Below are 16,013 nucleotides of genomic sequence, written 5' to 3'. Positions count from 1 at the left end.
CAGAAGGCCTCAGATATCCAAACATATCCTCAGGAAAAAAAATTCTTCTGGAGCTATCATCATATCTGATCTAAAGCTATGTTACAAAGCCATAGTAACAAAACAGCATGATACTGGAATAAAAACAGAAAATAAATCAATGGAACAGAATTGAAGATCTAGAACTTAGGTCAAGTAACTACAGCTAATTGATCTTTGACAAAGGTACCAATAATGTACACTGGAGAAAAGACAGCATCTTCAACAAATGGTGTTGGACAAATGGATGACCATATATAGAAAAATGAAATCAGACCTACTCATTTCTCCATACATAAAAATCAAGTCCAAATGGATTAAAGACCTCAATATATAAGACCTAAAACTCTTCAACTACTGGAAAAAAAAAGGGGGGGGGGAGGCATGCTCCACAACACAGGACTGGGAAAAGACTTCCTGAACAAAACCCCAGTAGCCCAAGATATTAAACAATCACTCAACCAATGGGATCTCATGAAGCTAAAAAGCTTTTGCACAGACAAACATACCACAAACAGATCCAGTAGATTACCCACCAAATGGGAGAAAATCTTCGCCAGCTATACCAGGACAGAAGCCTAATATCTAGAATCTACAAAGAACTCAAAATACTAAACAATAAAAAAAAATCAACCCACTCCAAAAGTGGGGCAGACAACTGAATAGAGAGTTCTCAGAGGAAGAATTACAAGTGGCTAATACACACTTAAAAATGTTCAACATTCCTAACCATTAAGGAAATGCAAATTAAAACAACTATGAAATTCCGCCTTACACTGGTAAGGATAGCAAACATTAAAAAAATCAAATGAAAACAAATGTTGGCAAGGATGTGGAGAAATAGGAACACTCATTCACTGTTGGTGGGAATGTAAGATGGTACAACCACTATGGAAATCAATATGGAGACTCCTGAAAAGGATGAATATAGAGTTAACAACAGACCTTGTTATTCCCTTACTGGGAATTTATCCTAAAAGCTCCACACTTCAGAGATATTTGCTCAACCATTTTTCACAGCTGCTCAATTCATAATAGCTAAGAACCCAGGTATCCATGATTGAATGAATGGATAATCAAGATGTGGTATATCTACATGATGGAATTCTACTCAGCAGTAAGAAAAAATGACACAATGACGTTTGTAAAAAATGGTCGAACTTGGAACAGATCATACTAAGCGAACTCACACAATCACAGAAAGACAATCATCACATGATCTCACTCATCTGCAGTTCCTAACCTGGATCAATCCTAGTTGCTGACATACCTAACAACATCCCAAGGCATGGACAACAGGGAGAATAGGGCTTGGAGGAAGTGGAGAAGGGGCACAAAATGGAACCCAAGTTAAACTGGTACCATAGAATCCTATATTCTGGAAGTTAGACTAAAAGGTTGAACCTTCAACAGGACCTTAGGGGAAGCACCTGAGTCAAAGGGCCCTGGAGGGGGTCAGATGAAGCCTATCCTTAAATTTCTCCTTTTTCTTTCTTCTTCTTTTTTCTTTTCCCTTGGTATGGGCCTAGAATTCCCTGTTCTAGGATGTGGTTAACATCCATAACAAGCTGTTGATCAGAGAGACCTACAAGATACACTAAAACAAACAAGACAGACTTCTGTCAGGGCACCTGATTACCCACCAGAGGTTAATGGTAAGACCCTATGGCTGAAGACACCATACACTGTTGGCATGGATCATGGAGAGACCTAGTTAGAATCTGGAAGAGAGCCAGTCCCCAGACAGTTAGCCCATCTAATTCTGGAAGGTGCTACACGAGTTCCTGGGGGAAAGTGGCCAATATCTGTTCCAGCAACTTAAATTCTAAGTGACTCAGAAGCAAACAACCTAATGTGATGCTCATACAAGTGCAATAGTGGCACATAGCCATGGTGGGTAACCAACTGCTCTTGGATTAGCTAATGGATCCACTCAGTGGAAAGGAAACCATATCTGGAACTGGAAAACAAGTCAGAATCATATCCAGATAATGATTTTGCTTTACAATGTCAACCTGTCACTAATCTTGGGCTGTAAGAGAGTCTACACCCTTTAAATTCTCTCTAAATTAAAAATGGTTATCCCATTTAACTGGTGCTGACTTTACTCTGTGTTGGAGAATCTGCTTCGCTTTTTCAGATGGAAGCAGGACCTGAGGAGACAAAGACCGAGCACACTTCACCCCAGCCACAGCTGAAACTACAGAGGAATTGGAGAAATGAGCAAGAGTGCTGCTTTCTCAGTGAACCAGATATTAGCACAAGGGTAAAAGAGACACTGAGGACACGCAACACCTACCAAATCAGAGATCCAGAGGCTCCTTACAGCCCATCACTGAAGTAGACTTAAAATGCATCCAACATGGCTCAGGGAATTTTGCAGAAGAGGGGACAGAAAGACTGTCAGAGCCATAAGTGGGGACATTATGCACAGAGACATTGCCTCTCCCCCATAACTAACTACTGCCCCCACAATGCACAATCCCCATGGGATTGACCTGCATCCCCAATGAAGGGGGCCACTTTGGAAAAGGGGCAGGGATGAGGGAAAGGATGGTACTAACATTTATTGTTTACATACTAAGTATGTCCATATCTAATAAAAATAAACTTTAAGGGCTGGAGAGATGGCTTAGCGGTTAAGCGCTTGCCTGTGAAGCCCAAGGACCCTGGTTCGAGGCTCGGTTCCCCAGGTCCCACGTTAGCCAGATGCACAAGGGGGCACACACGTCTGGAGTTCGTTTGCAGTGGCTGGAAGCCCTGGCGCACCCATTCTCTCTCTCTCTCTCTCCCTCTACCTGTCTTTCTCTCTGTGTCTGTCGCTCTCAAATAAATAAATAAAAATTTTTTTAAAAATAAAATTAAAAAAAAATAAACTTTAAAAAATCAAGTCCAAGTGGATTAAAGACCTCAACATAAGACCTGAAACTCTTCTCCTACTAGAAGAAAAAATAAGAGACTCTCTCTCCATGATATAGGAGTGGGCAAAGACTTCCTGAACAAAACCCCAGTAGCCCAGGAAATTAATCACTCAACTAAAGGGACCTCATGAAGCTAAAAAGCTTCTGCATAAACAAAAATACCATAAGCAAAGCCAATAGGTTATCTGCTGAATGGGAGAAAGTCTTCACCAGCTATACTACAGACAGAAGCCTAATATCTAGAATCTACAAAGAACTCAAAAAACTTAACAATAAAAAATCAAACAACTTACTCCAAACATGGGGCAGAGAACTGAATAGGGAGTTCTCAGAGGAAGAATTACAAATGGCTAACACACGCTTAAAATGTTCAACATCCCTAACCATTAGGGAAATGAAAATTAAAACAATTATGAGATTCCACCTTACTCCAGTAAGGATGGCAGTCATTAAAAAATCAAATGATGACAAATGTTGGCGAGGGTATGGAGGAAGAGGAACCCTCATTCACTCTTGGTGGGAATGTAACTTGTACAACCTCTATGGAAATCAATTTGGAGATTCCTGGAAAGGATGAACATAGACCTACCAACAGACCCTGTTATACCCTTACTGGACATTTATCGTAAAGGCTCCATGCATCAATACAGAGGTATTTGCTCAACCAAGTTTACAGCTGCTCAATACATTATAACTAAGAACTGGAATCAACCTAGATGTCCATCAATGGAAGAATGGATAATGAAGCTGTGGTAAATTTACACAATGGAATTCTATTGCACAGTAAGAAAACAATGGCACAATGAAATCTGCAGAAGAATGGACAGACTTGGAACAGATCATACTCAGTGAACTCACATAATCACAGAGAGACAAACGCTGCATGGTATCACTTATCTACAGTTCCTAACCTGGACCTGCTTGAGTTGCTGACATACCTGATAGGCAACTCCAGGCCCAGACAATAGGGGTAGAAGGGCTTGGGAGGAGGACTAAGGGGAGGAGGGAAAAAACAACACAAAACTAAATCCAAAATGAACTGGTACTTTATCCTTGGAGACAGACTAAAAGATATAACCCTCATCAGGAGTAAGGGGGAACACCTGAAAAGTAGGGTCCTGGAGAGGGTGGGATGAAGCCTAAGCTTAAAAGAAATTTTTTTCTGTCTCTGGCCTGCAGCTCCCAGTACCAGAAACTGGTTGCTACTCACATTGAGCTGTTGATCAGAGACCTGCAAGGTTCCCAAATCAAGCCAGGTTTATGTCAAAGCACTTGATTACCTGCCTGAGAAAAAGCTAAGATCCTATTGCTGAAGACACCATATGCTACTGACAGAGCATGGAAGAGAGCTGGCTAGAATTCAGAAGACAGCCAGTCCCCAGACAGTTAGCCTAGTGCTGGAAAGTGCTACATGAGAAAATGGGAGAAAGTGGCCAACAGCAGTCTGAGTAACCAGGGGCTACTCAGAAGCAAATACCCTGACAGGAGGTACACGCCAGTGCAGTTGTGGACACACAGTCTTGGTGGGTAATCAATAGCTTTCTGATTGGCTAAGTGTAAAGGAACCCATATTTGAAATTGGGAACCAGATCAGAATCCCATGGAGACAAGGATTATGCTCTCCAGTGTCAAGCTCTCACTAGTCTTTGGCTAAAAGAGGAGTTACATACATCAAATTCTCCCTAAATTAATAATACTTGTCCCATTTAAACTATGCTGACTTCATTCTCCATTGAAGAATCTGTTTTGTTTTTTTTCAGAAGGTAGTGAAACCAGAGAAGATAAACGACCCCCCACACTTCAGCCAAGCCACAGCTGAATCCACAGAGGAACTGGGATGACTAGCAAGAGAGCTGCTTCCATGCTGAACCTTAAAGTCAGCACCAGGTGCAAGAGGCAGACCCTGAGGACACTCAACACATGCCAAAGCAGAGATCCAGAGGCTCCTAAGAGCTCATCACTGATGTAGACTTAAAACTCACCCACCACGGCTCAGGGAATCTTGTGGAAGGGGGGAGGAAAGATTGTGAGAGCCACTGGTTGAGACATTATCCCCAGAGGCATTCTCTCCCCACCCCCCAAAATAACTGACTTTGCTCCCACAACACATAAACCACAACCTCATTAGGGAATACCTGCAACCCAACTGAGAAGGGTCCCCAGTGAAATGGGGTCAGGGACAAGGGAAAAGAGTACCAACACATGATGTATCCATATGAAATATGCTGCTAATAGTAACAACAATAATAAAAGACTTTTTAAAAAGAAAATAAAAAGCTATTGTGAAGATAAGAAAACCATCAACAGAGTCAACAACATACTGAATGTGAGAAAGCCTTCACCAGCTATTCCTCCAACAAAGGTTTAAAATCTAGAAGTTACAAAGAACTCAAAAACCTAAACAATAAAAAACAAATCAACTTTTGGAGTTCATCTGCAGTGGCAGGGGACCCTAGTGTTCCATTCTCCTTTCTTTCGCTCTCTCTGCTTATAAATAAATTAAAATATTTGTAAAAATCAAGTACCCCACTCCAAAATGGGGCAACGAATTGAACAGAGTTCTCAAAGGAAGAAATACAAATGACCATTAAACAACTAAAGAGATGTTCAACATCTGTACTCATCAAGGAAATGCAAATGAAAACAACTATGACGGCTGCAGAGATGGCTTAGCAGTCAAGTCGCTTGCCTGCTTAGCCTAAGGACCCATGTTCGCTCTCTCTCCAGGTCTCACATATGTTAGAAGCACAAGGGTTGCACATGCCTGCTAGGTGGTGCAAGATCTGGATTTCGATTGCAGTAGCTGAGCCCTGGTGTGCCAATTCTCTCTCTGTCTCTCTCTAAAATGAAAGAAAGAAAGAAAGAAAGAGAGAGAGAGAGAGAGAGAGAGAGGAAGAAAGAAAGAAAGAAAGAAAGAAAGAAAGAAAGAAAGAAAGAAAGAAAGAAAGAAAGAGAAAGGATTTTTCTAATGATCTGTAACATTATGTTAACTTGTACAAGTAGGCATTCTAAATAAAGTTTTTAAAAAGAAAAAAAAGAAAGAAAGAAAGAAAGAAAGAAAAACAACCATGAGATTCTATCTCCAATCAGAGTGGAAACTATCAAAAATGCTGGTGGGGATGTGGAGCCCTCATCCATTGCTGGCGGGAGTACCAATGGTACAACCTCCATAGAGACATGTATTGAGGGCTGGAGAGACGGCCTAAGCAGTTAAGGTGTTTGCCTACAAAGCCAAAGGACCCAGGTTTGATTGTTTGATTCCCCAGGACCCATGGAAGCCAGATGCACAAGGTGTTGCATACATCTGGAGTTCATATGCAGTGACTGGAAGCTCTGGCATGCCCATTCTCTCCCTCCCTCCCCCCCCCTCTCTCCTTCCCTTCCTCCCTCCCTCCCTCTTTCTCTCTCTCAAAAAATTAAATAAAAGATGTCAGTATGGACACTCCTCAAAAGGCTGAAAATGGAATAGGTAGATCCAGCTGTAACCTCTTTTGGACACATACCCTTAAAGACTGTACTATAAACCACAGAAACATGTGCTCAGCCATTTTTATCACTGCTCTAGTCACAATAGCCAGGAACTGGAAGCAGCCCAGATGCACATCAAGAAATGAATGATTAATGAAGATGTGGTACATATATACAATGGAATTCTACTCAGTGGTAAGGAAAAATGAAACAATCAAATTTGCAGGAAAATGAAGGGTTTGGGAAAAAATCATGTTAAGCAAGGTCACACAGGCTTAGAAAGACAAATGCCATAGGTACTCTCACCTGTGGTTCCTAACAGGGATCAGTTGGAGATGAGTGCATGCCACTTTTAGCACCAGAAATATGAGCATAAAACTAGAATGACCAGTAAAGAGAAGAAATAGGAAGAGAGGAGAAGAACAAAACATCAAGTGTGGGATGGGCTTGGAGGTCTAGGGTGATAGGAAGAGTGAGGAGACAACATGAATTAGTTCCACAGCACCCTCATTCTATAAGATACAATGACCAATAAAGGGAGAGGGGACACAGTCCAAACAGAAGGTGAAAAAGCTTAACCTTAAAACCATGGACTCTGGCTGATAATTCCCAGGCCCAGAATTGATTTACCCCCACAGTGAGCTGTTGGCCATAGAAACCCGTGAAGTTCCCAAAACAATGTAGGCCATTGTCAAAATACTCAATTACCTGCAAGTGCTAAAAGGTAAGACCCTATTGTTGAAGACACCACAGGCTGCCATCACAGGACATCAGAATACCGTGCTGGAAATGAAAGGGAAACTAGCTTCCTCTCCCCCCCTTCCCCCCTCCCCCCCCCCCCCCCGCTTGCTCTCACAGTTCTGGACAGCCCTACCTACAGGAGCCACTGGAGGACAATGGTCACCAACAGCATGAATAAGCAGGGGACCCTGTAGACTGTGAAATTAACCAGCCAGACAAGAAGTACACACTTGTACAATAATGGCACACAGTTTCTGTGGGAACTGTTCTCTGACTGGACATGAGGCCCACTCAGGAGAGAACTCACATCTGGTACTGGAAACCAAGTCAGAATCCCATGGTCAGGAAACTGACCTCAGACCTCAGAGAGAAGCCCCCACTGCTCTCTGAAGAAGAAGAGTAGGCTTGTATATCAAAAATCTCTCAAATAACTGCATACCCACTTTTTTTTTTAATTTTTTATTTGTTTATTTGAGAGAGACAGACACAGAGAGAAAGACAGATAGAGGGAGAGAGAGAGAATGGGCGCGCCAGGGCTTCCAGCCTCTGCAAACGAACTCCAGACACGTGCACCCCCTTGTGCATCTGGCTAACGTGGGACCTGGAGAACCAAGCCTCGAACCGGGGTCCTTAGGCTTCACAGGCAAGCACTTAACTGCTAAGCCATCTCTCCAGCCCATGCATACCCACTTTTAACTGAAGGTACTCTCACTCTTGGTTGGAGGATCTGCTTTATTTTAGAGATGGTAGAGAAGATGGAAGAGAGCCAAGACCCATGAATTAGGTAAGAACACAGCTGACTGTCCACCATGAGATTTGCTACCTCTACCCCATCTACCAGGCCCAGGAGAAATTGAAGAGGAACTAGCCTGACAACCAGCTTCAGGGTATTGATGACAGACATGATGATCAATCAAAACATACCAAAGTAGAAATCCAGAGGTAACAGAGAACTCAACACTAAATCAGACTGTCAACCAGCCTTCCATGGTTCAGGGAACAATGTGGAAGAGGAGAAAGGATTGTAAGAGCCATAGAGTAGGTAGGAATACTCTGAGGAATAGTCTCCTGCTATCCCACAGGTATTGACTAAGTCTTTAATGTCATAATAAATACCACTGGGGAGGGCCCCCAGGGTAATGGAGCCATGGTGAGGGAATAAAGGATTATAACCTGTTATATACAAAATAATATTTTTAAAAAAATACCCACCTCAATCAAGCAGGTTTCATCCCAGGGGTGCAGGGATGGTTCAACATTTGGAAACCAATAAACATAATCACATAAGTAGACTTAGTGACAGAAATCATATGATCATCTTAATAGATGACATTTGACAAAATACAACAACCCTTCATAATAAAAACATTGGAGAGACAGGGATGGAGGGATCATATCTCAACATAATAAAGGCTATATAAAGTCAATACTGTACTAAATGGGAAAAATCTTGAAGCATTTCTACTAAGTTCTGGACCAAGACAAGGTTGTCCACTGTCCCCATTGTGATTTAACATAGAACTGATAAATACTTTCAGCAAAGTGGCAAGATATAAAACTAACACACAAAAATCAGTAGCTTTTGTATCTATCAATGAAATACCAAGAAAGAAGTCAGGGAAACAGTCCCATTTACAATATGACCCCGTCCCCCTACACACACATCTTGGAATATCCCTAACCAAGAGAGTGAAAAATATCTACAATGAAAACATTAAAACACTAAAGAAACTGAGGAAGACATGGGAAGATGGAAAGATCTCCTATGCTCATGATTGAAAGACTGACAATAATTGAAAAATGGCTATCTAATTGTGTGTGTATGTCCACTAAGGAATTTGAACTTCTTCAGCATTAAAGACTATGGCATAATCCAGCACACAGACAGAAATCTCTCTCATGCCCTGCAGAAGATGGACTAGAATGAGAAAGAGTTTGGGGTGGGGGATTAGAAACTATGCAGGGTACTACTCTCATCACATAGGTCAGAAAAGATGAGATCCTGGGGCAAATAGCAAAGATGCTGACATGGTGTCAAGGATTTGCAATTTCAGAGGTACAAGATATAATATTCCTGACATCTATATTTGGGGGTGTTACTAAGAGAGAGCAGCCATGACTAAATGTGTTTATGGTTCTGTTTTTGTTTTATAATATAGTACAGAACATCGAAAAGCAAGCCTCAGAAATGATGAAATAGTCATTTATTTAACATGAGGAAGGATGATGAATCAATTCTACTCAATCATAGGAAATATAGATTTATTGCTTAGGGAAATTTGAACCTAAAATATGTTGATGGAAGTTATCATTAGTAAGTAGTAACTGGTATATATTTACTAGAGGAAGAAATAAGAAAGCTAACACAGGACTGGAGAGATGGTTCTGCAGTTATGGTGCTTGCTTTTAAAGTCTGGCAGCCTGGGTTCTATTCCCCAGTACCCACATAAAGCCAGATGCACAAAGTGGTGCATGTGTCTGGAGTTCATGTGCAGCAGCAAGAGGTCCTGGCATACCCATTCTGTCTCTTTGCCTCTCTCTTCCTCTTCTTCCATCTCTTTCTCCCTCCCTCCTTCCCCCTCTTGTAAATAAATAAATAAATAATTAAATTAAAAAAAGAAAGTCAAACAGAAACCCACTGGTGCTAGGCCTTAGGGGGCAGAAACAAGTTAGGCAAGGACTGGTATTCATGGTGGAAGAGAGTTTTAACTGTGGCCAAATTCTCAAATGTGATCAAATAATCAGAGACTGTACAGTACCTAATAGATCTGAATATAAGAAATCCCTGCTAATCTTCATGAGAGCTGACTTACCTGAACAGATGTGGAAACCATACTATGAGATATGAGGAAATGGATGGTGACAGTGGTCCCTAACTGTCTTAAGAAACTGTGATTGTAAAGGATGCTATCTAAGGGTTTGCTTATAAAAAGCTGAGGATGGGGCTGGAGAGATGGCTCAGTAGGTAAGGTGCTTGCCTGCAAAGCCTAAGGACCTCTGTTCAGTTCCCCAGTATCCACATAAAGCCAAATGCACCAGGGGGTACATGCTTCTAGAGTTCATTTGCAGTGGGCTAGAGGCCCTGGCATGCCCCTTCTGTCCCTTTTCTCTCCCTCCCTCCCTCCCCCTCCCTCTCTCTCAGCTTACAAATAAATAAATATAAAAAAATTTAAGCTGAGAATGCTTATAGCAGATGGGACGGTGTGGTGGTTTGATTCAGGTGTTCCCCATAAACTTAGGTGTTTTGAATGCTAGGTTCCCAGCTAATGGAGATTTGGGAATTAACACCTCCAGGAGGAAGTATATTGTTAGGGGCGGGCTTATGGGTGTTATAGCCAGTTTCCCCATGCCAGTGTTTGGCACACTCCCCTGTTGCTATTGTCCACCTTATGTTGGCCAGGAGGTGATATCCACCCTCTGCTCATGCCATTGTGTTCCCTGCCATTGTGGAGCTTCCCCTCAAGCCTGTAAGCCAAAATAAACCTATTTTTTCCACAAACTGTTCTTGCTCAGATGATTTCTCCCAGCAATGCAAATCTGACTGCAACAGATGGAATAGTGGGATGGCAAGTGAAACTAGGTAGAAGGCTTGGGACACAGTTAGGAACTCTGCTCAGACAGGAGTTTACATCTCTAACATATCTTCTTGGGCACCAAGAAAGTACTCTGAAATGGATGCTACTGGAGAGAAGGAAGCAAGGCATGGAGGTAGGGTGAGAAAACTTGAATGACTACATCCAAAGCTCTGTCTTACTATTTCTAGAAGGAGGAGCCATGTTGTCCAAGAGAAAGGAGGATGGAAGCAAGAACAAGTGCAGGTTTTAGAGAGTTGCAGAAGAAAGTGGAAGAGCTGATGAGGGACATGCTGAAGATTTGTGGGGGTCAGCTGTCACCATATGCTGTTCATGTATGGTGGCACCGAGCAACCTATTTGTTTTGTCCCCAGGAGCAAACAGTACCCTGACTTCAGAACTCAGTGACTAGACAGATCAGAATTGTAAAGTCAGCAATTCCAATCAAAGAGAAAAGTTAACCAGAGGAAATGAAATTGACAGAGAACAAATGGCCAATGTACTGAATTTAAAATCAAGAACATAATAATGACTAAAAGATCCATAAAGGAACATCTAATTAAGAAAAGAGAAAGATGGGCTGGAGAGATGGCTTAGCAATTAAGGCATTTACCTGCAAAGCCTAAGGACCCAGGTTCAATTCTCCAGGTCCCATGTAAGCCAGATGCACAAGATGGCACATGCTTCTGGAGTCTGTTTGCAGTGGCTAGAGACCCTGACACTCCCATTCTCTCTCTCTCTCTCCTTCTCCTCCCTCTGTCTCAAATAAAAATAAATTTTAAAAAAAGAAATAAAAGAAAAGAGAAAGAGGGATGGAGGGGTGGCTTAGCGGTTAAAGTGTTTGCTTGCAAAGCCAAAGAACACAGGTTCAATCCCCCAGAAGCCACATTAGCCAGATGCACAAGGGGAGCACGTGTCTGAAGTTTGCAGTGGCTGGAGGCCCTGGCGCACCCAATCTCTCTCTCTCTCCCCACCTCTTTCTCTGTCTAATAAATAAATAAAAAGAAAAGAAAAAGAATCTAGGAGTTAGAAGTAGCGGACACACTGGTGGAGACCTAATAGCTGCTTCTTCTCTCCAGCTCACGTCCAAACCATTTCAGGCTGATCTCCTTAGAGCTTGACCAACCATTTCACTCTCTTGTTTATGTTTTATAAGCTCTCTAGTTCTGTTCACGGTCGATCTACATTCTTTGAGGACCATCTTCACTTCTCTGGAAGCAAAGCTATACCACACCTTGCCACATCTCTCCAAACACACGCTTCAACCTAACTCCTCTCCAAGCACTTAAATCCTACTCAGTTTGTTCTGTTCAGGGTGAGTGACTACTCAGCCTCCCTCTTTAGGGTCACCAGACTTATTGAGGAAAAATACAGGATGTTCAGTTAAACTTAACATTCACATAAACAATGAATAATTTTAACAGGCATATGTGTTATGCAAAATCTTTATTATTTGGCAGTCCTATCATCCACCCCAACAACACATGCCAATATCTCATCCATTCTTTAATGTCACACTCAAATGTCTTTATCTTGAAGTTTTCACTAATTCTTTCAAAAGCACATTCTGTCTTTTATGAACTTATCAAATATGTGCTATGGCTGAGTGGTAAAGAAAAACCTACAAAGGAGATATAGTCTACCTCCAATAAACTTCTAGACTAGAGAAATACAGAGTGGAATAATTAGACAGCTACAATAAAGAAGTAAGTACATTGTGTCATGTGAGAAAAAAGGAAGCAGGCATGTTCCTCAACTTGTACTCTGTATACTTATGAAAAAGTATATTTTTTTAAAGATTCCTGCCATACTGAAACCTTATCACAGAATAGCAACTCCAATATCTGCTGCATGAAATCTTTCAAAGATTATTCAAGATGAATATACCTTACTAAATGTTCATGTATTCTCTCATCTACCCCCCCCCCTCTGCCCCACACAACTCTCTCTCTCAGCTTTTGGCTTGATTTTATAACAGAGGCATTTAGCCAACTTTGTCTTCAGTGTACTGGACATATTACTGGTCTAGTGAGTTCTCACTGCAGATAGACTGAGAAGATTAATAGTAGGATTTTCTATATCCTAAAAAAGAATGAAAGAAGAAAGAAAGAAAGAAAGGAAGGAAGGAAGGAAGGAAGGAAGGAAGGAAGGAAGGAAGGAAGGAAGGAAGGAAGGAAAAAAAGAGGGAGGGAGGGAGGGAAGAGGAAAGGAAAGCCTCAAAGGCCACTCACCACATGCTGAGCAGCTATCAGAGCTGCTAATGTGCTCCGGCCTGGAGCTCCAGGGGCGCAGAAGGACACTTGGACCAGGCCTCCCTTGATGGTCATGCCATCCGTGGCCTGCTGTACTTCCTCCGCCTGCTCTGCAGAGCTGTATTCCACTACTGCAAAGCCACCAACGTGGCTCCCTTCATCCTGTGCAAGCTGACAGCATACATGAATGAGGTCAAAAGGAGATCCTGAAATTGATTTACAAACACTGGCTTCCAATTTCAACAGGAATACTGGAGTCTATACTTGTGCCGATAACACACACATGCATATCAGGCCATCTTACCACTTGCAAAGGGAACACCAACATGCTTGCAATGGCTTTTTGGGGTTGGCATGTAAACATGGGTGGTTGGGGACTTTAACCTGGGATGGCAAACTTTATAAACAAGTTTCTTTAACCACTTAGCACCTCCACAGCCCTCAAGTTTTTCATTTTCTGATTTAATATTTAATGCTCAAATATATATGTTAAGAAATACATATGTTATATATATGTGTGTGTACATACATACATACACATAGACTTGCATATGCACGTTTAATAATTTATAGGAAAATATAATTAAAACCTTCTTTAAAACAAAAGTCATCAGATACATGGACAATGAAACACATGAACAAATATTGACCCATTTTCCACTGTGAGATCAAGTTAGTACTATCAAGAGAACAGAGGTGGGAGGACCAGATTCAACTTTGATTTCAACATTTCAAGCAGATCTCAGGAATCTGGTCAAGCATAACAAAGTAAACCTTGCTCATGAAAATGATGCCCGGGCTTATTAAAATGCCATATGCAACATCCACCCTTCACTTCCGAGCGTGGCCAGGGACTCTGCTGCATGTGGAACTTGGCTTCCTTGCAGCCCCTCCTGAGGGTGTCAGGAGGACACTACAGCCCTGGGTCTGTGGAAACTGGTACACAAAGAGCAAATAAGACACCTCAGGTTTCCAATTTTTGAGCAGTATGAAGTATTTTAAACAAACCTACACTTCACAATGATATGTGTGACAACACGCAGCACAGTATGGCTTTGAGAAGTCACAAACCCTTTCATGTGGGTTTGGTATCGCATATGCTAATATTACAAATAATTGCTTAGACTCTTTCAGTGTTTTCTTATTTTTAAAACAACTTGCTGCTACTTTTTTGCTGTACATAACCAAATTTCCATTTCCTTCAAACTCTTTATCCTTTTTAAGACTGTTCTCAACTGGCCTTTTCTCTATAAAACTTTTTCAGTCATGTAGGGAAAAGGAAAAATATGTACCATTTCTACACACTTAACAAATCTATTCCTCTCATAATCCAAGCTAAAGCTTCAAATCAGGCTTATAAAAATCTGATACTTGGCCTAGTATCTGGCATAGAGTGGTGGTGAACAAGAGTTGCAGGGACAGATGGGTTAATGGAATAATGGCTGGACTCATGAGTGGAATGAGAAGGGGGTGAACCAACTGTTCATGTGCTAAGACATAATGGATTAAAACACCATTGTTTATCCTACCAAATTGTTTAAAATTTCTCGTGAGATTAAAATCTTCATTACAGATTAAAGCAGAACCAAATTATTCATTGTGATATTCATATGGATATGATAAATACTGACACAGAATAGAAATACATACATCTAAAATATTCCTAATAATATTTTTAAATACATACCTGACAAAACACAGGTTTATGGATACTGGAAAAAAACTGCCACAGTTCTTCTGAATCCCTGTAGTCAGCTGGGAGTTTGTCTATGCAAAGGCACTTAGAATGAATGAGCTCAGAGGCCAGCAGATTAACATCCATCCACTGAGCAAAGAGTACTGATGCTCCCAACTGCCTGCCCAACAGTTCCAGTCTGGCCTTGGCAGCGAAGTCCTTCTTCATGTACTCTACAAAGCCATAGCCCTTGGAATGGCCGGTAACTTCACTGTAGACCAGAAAACACCTCTCGATGTTTCCATAAGCACGAACAAGTTCTTCAAACTTTTCTAATGTAAAAGAAATGGGCAGGTTGGTGATACACAGCAGGGCATCTGTTGGCTGGAGCTGGACCACTAACTCTTTGCCTCGGAAAGAGTACTGGTGAAACATCTGAATTGCACTCTGTGCTTGTTCCCCATTCAGCAAGGTAACAAAAGCTGCAAGATAGCAAAATTGACAGATTAGGAACATGGTCATTTTATTTTGCAGGTAGTCAGTTAGAGACACAGGCCCAAAAGAACATAGATGCCACCCTGCACAAGGTGGCAGTAGCAGCTTCCTGGTCCTTCTTCCTCATCTTTTCGTGGGCTCCCCCCACCCCTTGGCATGATCTTTCTATGTCTATACTCGCCTTCCTGGTCCACCAAGTAATCAAGGTCCTCTGTCTATATACGTCTGAACTTGGCAATAAGGCTCATCCCAACTGGATGCCAAATGTATATCTCTAAGGTTATAAGATAAGCTGACCCAAGTCACCATGTGGATTTTCCAGGCTCTCAGGACTCCTATAAGCTGTGTGTGTGGAAAGACCCCTCTAAGTCTAAGCTTTCCAGCTTTACTTTTACTTTCTTCTATTTATCATCACTCATAATATAAACCTTTCAAAATTTGCCCTCCTTTGTGTCTACGCTCACTAATTCTTTGTTAATTGTACAAGAACTTGTGAGCCACTAGTTTGGGGGATTCTAAGCCCATCTAGATCCCTGAAGGGCTTTTTGTCACTTTTGACGCTGGAACAAAATAAATTGAAGAGTTTTTAGAAAAAAAAAAAGAGTTTTTAGGCTACCGTTTCATTTTTTTCTGTGTGACCAACAGTAAGAAATACATAAATGGTGGCTGGGAGATGGCTCAGCAATTAAAGGTACTTGCTTACAAAGCCTGTAGGACTGGGTTCAATTACCTACTTAAAGACAGATGCAAAAAGTGGTGCATGTCTGGAGTTTGTTTACAAGAGCAAGAGCCCCAGCCACACCCACACTCTCTCTTAATAAATACGTAAATAAATAAATAAACACATAAGTACATAAATGCCTATGACTCA

The 16,013-nt window shown here is 41.5% G+C and overlaps 1 protein-coding gene across 2 annotated transcripts in view; it reads right to left on the bottom strand.

Moving 5' to 3' along the window:
• Positions 1-16,013, bottom strand: part of Raver2 (ribonucleoprotein, PTB binding 2) — a 143,461-nt gene that overhangs the window by 72,904 nt on the left and 54,544 nt on the right. For both annotated transcript variants that reach the window (XM_045150130.1, XM_004663168.3), the window contains exons 3-4: positions 14,660-15,129; positions 12,952-13,143 (exon numbers count right to left, since the gene is read on the bottom strand). In XM_045150130.1, the coding sequence (XP_045006065.1) occupies positions 12,952-13,143; positions 14,660-15,129 (662 nt within the window). The remainder of the gene's footprint in view (positions 1-12,951; positions 13,144-14,659; positions 15,130-16,013) is intronic.

Source organism: Jaculus jaculus, chromosome 5 (genome assembly GCF_020740685.1).
Source record: "Jaculus jaculus isolate mJacJac1 chromosome 5, mJacJac1.mat.Y.cur, whole genome shotgun sequence".
In the NCBI taxonomy this organism is placed as follows: Eukaryota; Metazoa; Chordata; class Mammalia; order Rodentia; family Dipodidae; genus Jaculus; species Jaculus jaculus.
The sequence above is the reverse complement of the archived record's forward strand: the minus strand, read 5'-3'. Positions and strand labels throughout refer to the sequence as shown.